Below are 9,355 nucleotides of genomic sequence, written 5' to 3'. Positions count from 1 at the left end.
CATCTGCTTGTGAGCATAATGCCCCAAGTGTTCTTGAAATTTGATGGCATAAGTGGTTTCTGGCAGTACCTTTAAACTAACCAAGCCTCTAATCTGTTTGAATGTTTTCATCACAAATACATCATAGTTCCCTCAAGCAGCGGTCACTCTTTTGTGATCAAGGAGCAGTTTTGCACATGTCCAAGAACAAATTTCTAAAGCAATAAGGTCAAGGAAGCTCATGGGGCTACTTCTAAAAATCTCACTAGATCCCAAGCACTATTGTGTCTCAGACATATAGTACTAGCTATTCCAAGGTGACAATAGGGACTTCACACGTAATCCTGTGGGGTGTGCCACATACCCCTATAGTCTCAGTTGGAGATGAGGTCTTTGGTTGTAATGTCAGCTTTGGCTGTCTTCGCTCTTTCCATGATAGAATGAAGAACAAGGAACTGCGACCATAAACACAGTCACGAGTATGCTGATTCTGAGCTCCAGAGTGCGTGGGAGACCAAGGAATACACTGTCTGAATGCATCAAGGTCGACATGAAAACATGCTACCTGACCCGCACTGACTAACAAGACAAGTTGCATGGAGACAGGGAGACGTTCTGCCTACCCCAGAACCTGTGACATCATTATGTGAACTACAATCAGGATCAAGTCAAGTCAAGAAAAAATGACTAGCTCTTTTCGAGTTCCACATTGACAGACCGGAGAGAGTTCACAATCCATTCGGGGTATTCCTCGTTTGGGTAGGCTTTCCTCATGTAGTCCTTGATGAATGCTGGGAAACGGTCTTCCAGGATGCTTTCTCGTATATTCCGCATCAGCCGCATCTGAACAAGATAAATATGATTGTACAAGGTACTGTATATGATAAAGAGATAATGAGAAACACATTGGAGTTACATATACACCCCTTTGTGTTGTAGGCTCTTGTCATCTGACAGGAATAATAACATAAACAGCAAGAGAAGCCCCTTTAAGAGCAGTGCTTCTTTTTCTTCACATTCAAGCGTACATTGTCAGATGTCATGGAAGAATACTACAGTAGAGTAAAGATGGCTTTGCCTCTGGTACATAGATGGGTCATTAATACAGTGCCACACAACAGAGTGCTCAATTAGAGTCATAGTAGCATAGGGGGACACTTAGATGCATAATCCATCTTTACTCATCGTTACAGGACATAGCACTGCAAAACTTTTATTGTATGCCAAAAGCAATTTTCAAAACAAGTCTAAACTTTCTCATTACCTGCAAAATAAGGTGCACTGTTCTTTCCTTAATTCAAAACATGAGGCAACATAGTACGCTGGATTGATGCTGTGCTTAAAAACATAATGTGCCCACTGACTTTCTGCCACCACAATGCAAGACATGATGATCATATTTCCCTACCACAAATTGAAGAGGACAGTGCATCAACTCATCAAATGTACTCTAGTGACATCACAAAGACAATAACAAGACTAACCTGGAATGCTATATTGTGAATACTGAGCAGCTGGCACGCCACAGTTCCGTAGTTCCATATCGAGTGCAAGTACGCCCTCGTGTGTTTACGACAGGTAAAGCAAGTGCAGTCCTCGTCGATGGGTCTGAAGTCCTTAGCATACTGGGAGTGTTTCAGCTGCAGCTGTCCCCCAACTACCAATGCTGATCCAAACCTCTGCATCAGGGGAAAGATCAAATATCAAAATTTAGCAATGAATAATTCATTGTCAACACTGAAAATCCCCCCCCCCCCACCACAATAAGAGATCATTCAACAAAAATGTGAGGAAAATCATCAATGGAAAGATGAATGTAAATCTGCGAGTATCCTTGTAGTAAAACATTTCATTAATTTTGTCTGATTACAATCCAGGGTTCATCTAGCATTTTGACAGGTCTTTCAGTATGATTAAAAAAAGAAGAAAAATCCTCATTTTTTATGATAAAAGATATGATGTCGTGAGATTCAGAACCTTTTGAGATCATCTAAACATTGCATATAAGAATACATTCCAATGGTGGTCTAAACAATGATATGTGTTGTTGTCTTGCTCATTCCAAACTTTGCGTAAACAATCTCTACATATGTCAGAGCAGCTGTTAATCAAAAGGTGGCAGAGAGTTGGAACACTCTTCTTTATTTTTATTATGTATATGCTATGCTATATCTGGCTTACCTTGTTCAGTACATCAGGCTTCTGGTCTAAAATGAAATTAAGAGGCATTCATTTGTTGCATTTCTGTCCTGCATTTTTGTTCATCACGCTTACTTTTTCAAGACGATAACAATTACATCTCTGCTTTGCTATGATTTTTGTTTTCGGTTTTGTTGGGTTTTTGGTTTCGTTTTCTTTTTCGTTTACTTTCATAGGTAACCATGAAAATATTCATTTTCTACTCTTCTTTGGCCATGGTAACATGATTTTAAAGAAATGAAAATAAAACTACACTGGCAATCTGACAAACAATATTCAGCAATGGTCATTACTTTGTGGCATTTGGCCAAAAATGTGAAATTGTTTTAACTCACTGCTGTCCTCGTTGGAAAGACGCAGTCAAACATGTCCACACCCAAGGCACAGCAAACCACAAGATCAACTGCATATCTAAATGAAAACAAGAAGATACGTGCATTGTGCAAGGTAGGCTACAGCAGACTTGATCATATTTATGTGCAGATGTGTGTAAAAATTGTAGACTTGAAATCATATCTTATGTAAATATGCAAACAATATGCATCATTAGGTTTCGTATACTGCATGCTTTGGATAATTCATGATTTTCCATGGTCTTCTATACATAGAACATAAATCATGAATACCTACATAGATCATGAGTGGTTTACATGATGTGTAGATACATGAATTAATTTTAAAAAAAATCACTATGACAAGTACCTACCGACAGCATTTTTTTCATGTACAATATAGCTGAGGTAAAGAGACGTATTTTGAGGGAAATAGATTATCATACATCTGTTTTATTTCATTGCTTGTCCTGCTGATAAACCTACTCATACTGCATGACATGCAGTACACCAGAAATAGAGGAAATTACAATGCACCTGCTAAAGGTAATGTACTCACAAAGCTACTGACAAAAATATCAGTGTCTTTGTCAACAAGTGAATGAGATTATCTATTTTTCATAAACAAGCAGGCTTCCATCTCAAATTCGGGTCTCAAAGCAATAGTTGCTGCAAACAACGCTCTTTTGGATCCTACCCTGATTTCTGTAAATTCACTGCTTGGGAAAGATGAAATTTGAGAATGAAATGTGAGTAGGCTATGTAGGGACCACTGCACACTGGCACTGGTCTAACGGTCCAAACCGGTAAAAATCACTGTCGGACCAGTAACTTTTTCAGGAATAGACCAGTACAAAAATTGAACAAATTGGGTACCTACTGGTCCAACAGGGACAGGACGGACTGGTAGAAAAATTGGGTTAGTGTGCAGCCCTGATGTAGGTCATTAATTGTGTTTTGCTTTGAAAAGTTTTGACTCACCCAACACCCATACAATATCTGGGTTTATTCTTTGGCAAGTAGTCGGTTGAAAGTGTGACCATCCTCCAGAACTTGTCCTTCTCTTCTCCACCACTCAAACCACCTATTGCATACCCTGGTGTATCTCTCTTTACCATTTCTGGAAGGAGCAGAAGTAAAAGAATTTACGGTCAGTTCTTACATAAAATTGATCTCGTCAGTGAATTGACCCATCACACACAAAATCTGTTGAAATGACATCATTTCAGTAATTACACTAAAGATGAAATGTCATAATTCAAAGTAGACATAAAGCTCTAATAACTGCCAACTTGTAAAGGAAAGTCTTACAATTAATTTACCCAGTCACACTCCATTATATCTATCAAAGTTTACTATGAAGTGGAGGATATTTTGATTACAGGAAGAAATGTAAGAGAGAAGTATGTTTCTGGCATCCTATTATTACCAGGGCACATACAGAACCAAAACGCTAAAAGGACTACATCTGTGACACACAGCTTATTTCCTCTGTTGCTACTGCAGTTCATGAGCAATGCATAGTTCTTGACCATTTTTAAACTGAAACTTTCAATGATGAATCAAAAGTCCTAGGAGAGAAATTTCTCAAACTACTATCTGTGATGTACTCTTGTGATACCTTAAGTCCACCAATTATGTGGAGAGTGCAGTTTCTACCTTTGTTTACTCTTTCTTAAGTTCTTACTAGTATAATGGTGATAATAGGACAGTGTTTCGTAATTGCCAAAACAATAACTCATCTTTGTGTTGACATCATTGCAACCTTTGTCCTTGTTGTTGCAGTCTAGTCATTGCTGTTGTTTTTGTTGTTGGAATAATTATGATGATTAGAAGTGTTATCATCATCATCATCATCATCATCATCATCAGAAGCAGCAGCATTAGTATCATCATTATCATTATTAGTAATCATAATATTAATCATTACAGCAATACAAAGATAGTGTTACCCTCATTCCTAACCTTTGGCACACTGTATCCTGAGTTGCTCATCAAGCCCTCCCTGCACTATGGCAAACAGATTCTGCTTTTCAGGTTTCTGATGTGCCTTGATGCAACGATCTAACCACCGTATGGACCTGCCAAAAAGTACAGAGAAGAACAAATGAAACACTTACCTAGCTGACACTTTCAATTTCATATACTTGTGTTATGTACAGACACAAAGGAAGTGGATACTTCAGATAATTCAAGTAACCAGATATCTCTAAGCATACACAGTAACGACCCTTTCAAGGTCATGAATGTGTCAAGCCAATTCAATGAAAATTCAAAAATACAGATGTAACACATTGCACTTCTTAAATTCAACCCACAACTTAATGATTACAAGACCGTATAATTAGAAACCAAGTGAGTCTGAAGCAACATGCGAGATAGATCCTTTCTTTGTACCAGCCCTTGTCTAATCATTTATTTCCTTAATCTTTTCATTATTATTGATATACAGAACTTGCATACTCTTTGTTCCAAATTAATCTTTAAAATGTGTGCATATCGGTAAAAGACAGAACAGAGCACCGTAGCAGTCAATTCCTTGTAGTCTCTCCTTGTATGTTATTGAAGATACAGTGGTTGACTGGAATATCAGAACATGTTCATTACTCATATAGATAATTTGACAACAGCAGTGTTATGATCTTTGACAGCTCTTCTCTTTAAATGATTCCTCCTTATCTCTCCTGTTTCTACGTTCTTTCAATCCTTATGTTTCTTCACCTATGCATGGCCTCTTCAACCCGAGGACCCGTAGTTAGACTGTGCACGACATCGTCTAGCTGCATGATGATGTCGGCGCCGATGCTGGTCTGGATTTCGATGGAACGTTCCGGGGTCAGGAGCAGCTCTTCCTTGGTGTAGGGAGACTGGAAACGGACACCTTCCTCCGTGATCTCAGCGAGCTCCAGAAGTGACACCATTTGAAACCCACCACTGTCCTGTCAATGATAGAAAAAAATAATGTACGGTATTTCACTACTGAGCACAACTCACTAGTTCTTCACTCTTTGCCTTTGTTTCTATTGTTTCAAATGTAATTAGGATGCCACTGATTGAATGACACATGCATAAATCACACAGCTCTTTAGGTATTGACAATATCATGCATAAGAAAGAGAATACAGACAATTATGCATTTGTATCAAACTTGTCTTCCTGAATGCATTTACTCACAAGAACACACATATGCTATACCATATAGAGTAAAACAACCGGTTTTTGGACAAGTAAGCTTTTCTGCAATGTTTGTTCAATTCAAGTAATACATACCAAATTATATCTACCACAATGTATGTCAAATATATCAAACTACTTTTCCTCGATGTTGATTTTGTTAAATACATGATAAAATTTCACAAAATCCCCAATATTATCACCTTGATAATTCCCCAGAATCCGTCTGGCCTCTCCAGAATTCAGACGAGCGCTATGCGCATTCAATGTCAATGCATGTACAAACAAGGCTGCTGAAAAATGCACTGCGCCATACCTTGCTAGCACAAGGCTGCATCGGGGACGTTGTGGCGCCTGTTGGTGTCTGAATTCTGGTGAGTCAGCACTTGCATTCAACCCCTGTAGCTGTACATTTTGTCAAGTACCTGCATTGGCACGTACGCAGATTGTTTTTCTTTTGTGTTTTTGAGCACACCATCACACTCTGACCTTGCGATAAGCAAAAAAGTGTCGCAAAAGACCAGCATATTTCTCAATTTTTACCGCTTTTTCGGCGACCCTGATTCTTAACACAGGACTTATTCTTAATTCATGCACGCTTTTGAAAAGTTGCGCCAATTCTGCATTTTTGACGCCGAAATTCAGAATTCTAGGTTGATTTTTAGAGGTGACTCAGACACTTTCCTGCTGTGAACGAGTGTGCCAGTGTGTGAAATGGTGTGATCATGCGTGTGTTATGACAATAAAATTTGCTGGCTTGTGATAAGTGATAGTTGTCCAGATTCTGGAGGCCGGCCGAAAACGGGGAGTCTTACTCTAGTGACATTTATGAAAATAAATTCATCATTGTACATGAAAATATACTAATGACTAATGATAAATGTACATATGAAAAAATATAAATCAAAATGAAGCAAAAGGCTTCTATTCTGATGAAAACTTCAATTTCCAGAACCCAGTTAAGATGGATACTGCTGATATTTCACCAAAGCAATCTCCCCCATAACCAATGAGTCCTAACATGGAAGTCCATCTTGTCTCACTAGGTGCAGCGGTTAAAGGGATAGTACAGTATTGGTGGAGATGAGAATTGGGCTTTAAACTTTTTGCAAGATACCAAGAAAACACTTATGATATAGTACAGAGCATACCATTTTAAGAGGAATTCAAAGTTTATTTGATGAAAATCGGATTTGGAATGACTGCAACATCCAAAAACAAAGTAAAACAAAGCGATCGTAATAAAGTTTGGGTCCCACACTTTATCAGAATCGCTCTTTTTTTTTGGATATTTCAGCCATTTCAAAACCAATTTTCATCAAATAAAAGTTGAATTCCTAATAGAATTACATGCTCTGTCATATTTCATAAGAGGTTTCTCATTATCCCACCAAAAAATGTTAGAAACCTGAAATTAGGTCTCAACCAAAACTATACGATCCCTTTAAAGAACATTTATTTATACCGGTACTTACAGTCAGCAGGCCTCGTTTCCAGTTCATGAAGTTGTGAAGTCCTCCTGCTTTCTCTAATGTTTCAGGGCCCTGTATAGAGATAAAATAATAACACATTCTCACAAGGTTATGTCAACGTGAGTCTGACCGAATATGTTGTAAATGAAAAAAAAAAAATCATACCGGCCGTGTGTGAACGGGCTCTCGCTCAGGCACGGCCGTATGCATAAAATTTACTCAATCATAATCAATACTGTACTGCCACTTGTACTTGTTTTCTTAACTGCCATAAAATGGAATATACAGAATGTTGTGCACATAATATGTGAAGTTAATGTCCATACACAATACAGTAACATCCTACTTTTCATGCGACCTGAGCAGAGAGCAGAGCTACAGACTCGCTGCGAACATAGATGTTAGTGCGTGGGACTACAGAAGCCACAAATTAACTTACAGGTCTCATTCCAAGGTGATACGTATTTCCCAAAATGAGTTGACAGTTCAATTCCTCAAGCTGATGACATGTTACTCCTTTCATAGTACCCTGAGTACCAACTGGCATGAAAACTGGAGTGTCTACCAACTGATGAGGAAGTTGCATTTTGCATGTTCGAGCTTTGGTGGTGCTACATTCTGCGAGTATCTGCAGAGACAAGGCATGGCGCATGGAGGCTGCCATTTTGAAAAAGTATCGAACTGTAGACGTAGATGGCGTTATTACTAAAGCCACTATGGCAGGCAGCAGTGCAGTGCAGACAGATTTATATGGCAGAACTAAATCTAATACCCAAGTACAAGTACTAGTAGCTATACATCAACGTTGCCAGAGTCGGAATAATGCTTATGCTAGGCATAATAAGGGTTTTGTTTTTTCTTTTCAAAGCATAATTCCCAAAATCGCTGTTACAGAAAAGAGATCACTACGCGTTTTGTGTACTGCGGTACCTTTTTTGCTTGTTTGTTAGTTTCTGATCGGGCACCACAACTTGCACAAGTGAGGACCTTAAAGTATGGTGAACGAGAAAAAAGGACGATATTCATAAACATTGTGATTTATACATTTCTGGAAAGCTTAAGTCTCTAGAAATATGAATAATTAACTTTCAGAAGGTAAAAAAGTCCCTAGAACGATGGAGAGATGGTGTTTTGAGACCCTTTTTAAACCACCTGAACCCGATCTGACTGCGAAATTTTGGTGACCAAAATAATGACGTCACGAAATGTGCGCTGTGCTACGCACTCCATCCACACAGTAGGCTCCGTCTATGGAGGGCCGTTGCGGACGTGGTTCATTGTGTCTGCAGCAGCCTTCCATATCCGTCGCCTCTCCCTCGCTTCTTCTACAACACTGACTTTGCCAGTGTCACCATCACTGTCATTGTCACTGCCATCACTCAATTCACTCTCGATGTCAAATTCAAAGTCTTTCCATACTATATAATGAAAAAATGGACGTTTTAATGTCTCAGCCGAGAAAGCAGATGTGACTATTAAAAGACAGGCCGGATATTGCATCCGCTCACCGAGAAATACGTGCTTTATGAATGGCGGCCTCGATGTCCCGCTGCACTCGTTAAGGGTTTTGTTCATTTCGTGACGTCATATTTTATGTTAGGGCTAAAAAAAAAAACAAAAAAATGGCTGTTCCGAAGCGAATATCAGTGAAACAAATCAGTCAGTTTTAACTCGCGATTTCTCAGTGGCGCGAATATCTTTTAATAAGTCTCATTAAAAATCTGTTTTAGGAGACATTTCCCTCTGCTTTGACATCTTCTTTTATATCATTTTCTTGATTTTAATGTCTCGTTCACCATACTTTAAATTAGTGTTTTGTTCGTTTGTTTGTTCATTTTTTGATTTGTTTGTTTGTTTGTTTGTTTTAGGTTTTTTGTTTTGTTTTTGTTTTTTGCTTGTCATCCGATTGGACACCATACTTGGCTGATATGATGTAACATAGTTTCATGACAATTTAGCATTTTAAATCGCCTCAAGCACAATCCCATTTTCACGCTGGCCTGAATGAGTTACATATCATAGAGCTACTAGAGATCAGTGATAGTGCATGTACCTTGTCAAAGAGCTTTTGAGTACCCAAGGTAGTGAAAAAAAAAAATCTCTTTGACCCATGTAGGACCGGTACGCGCGTGCCCGTAGGATACACTTATTATCTTTTTATTAGTTTTTATCTACTTTTAGGGTTGGTTGGTTCTACGT

At 38.6% G+C, this 9,355-nt stretch overlaps 1 protein-coding gene across 1 annotated transcript; it reads right to left on the bottom strand.

Annotated features, from left to right (window-relative positions):
* Positions 1-554: 554 nt before the first annotated feature.
* LOC139737529 (queuine tRNA-ribosyltransferase catalytic subunit 1-like) lies at positions 555-7,820 on the bottom strand. Its single transcript, XM_071648201.1, has 8 exons — positions 7,596-7,820; positions 7,160-7,228; positions 5,232-5,449; positions 4,476-4,591; positions 3,492-3,630; positions 2,514-2,589; positions 1,464-1,658; positions 555-822 (listed from the first exon to the last, which is right to left on the bottom strand). Exons 1-8 carry the CDS (start codon positions 7,818-7,820, stop codon positions 667-669), a joined length of 1,194 nt encoding a protein of 397 aa, XP_071504302.1. The 3' UTR covers positions 555-666.
* Between the last annotated feature and the right edge of the window lie 1,535 nt (positions 7,821-9,355).

This window comes from Diadema antillarum, unplaced genomic scaffold (assembly GCF_040938485.1).
Source record: "Diadema antillarum isolate AM-2024a unplaced genomic scaffold, OU_Dant_1.0 seq00000694_RagTag, whole genome shotgun sequence".
NCBI classification, from domain to species: Eukaryota; Metazoa; Echinodermata; class Echinoidea; order Diadematoida; family Diadematidae; genus Diadema; species Diadema antillarum.
Note: the sequence above shows the minus strand (reverse complement) of the source record. Positions and strands in the feature narration are given on the sequence as shown.

What these genes read in the sequence shown, in the direction of transcription:
- LOC139737529 (XM_071648201.1), bottom strand. Translation starts at nt 7,820, where the DNA reads ATGGCAGCCTCCATGCGCCATGCCTTGTCTCTGCAGATACTCGCAGAA. An exon ending in ATCACCTTGGAATGAGACCT is followed by an intron (nt 7,229 to 7,595) that starts GTAAGTTAATTT and finishes ATCTCTATACAG; the next exon opens with GGCCCTGAAACATTAGAGAA. An exon ending in CAGGATACAGTGTGCCAAAG is followed by an intron (nt 3,631 to 4,475) that starts GTTAGGAATGAG and finishes TGCTCCTTCCAG; the next exon opens with AAATGGTAAAGAGAGATACA.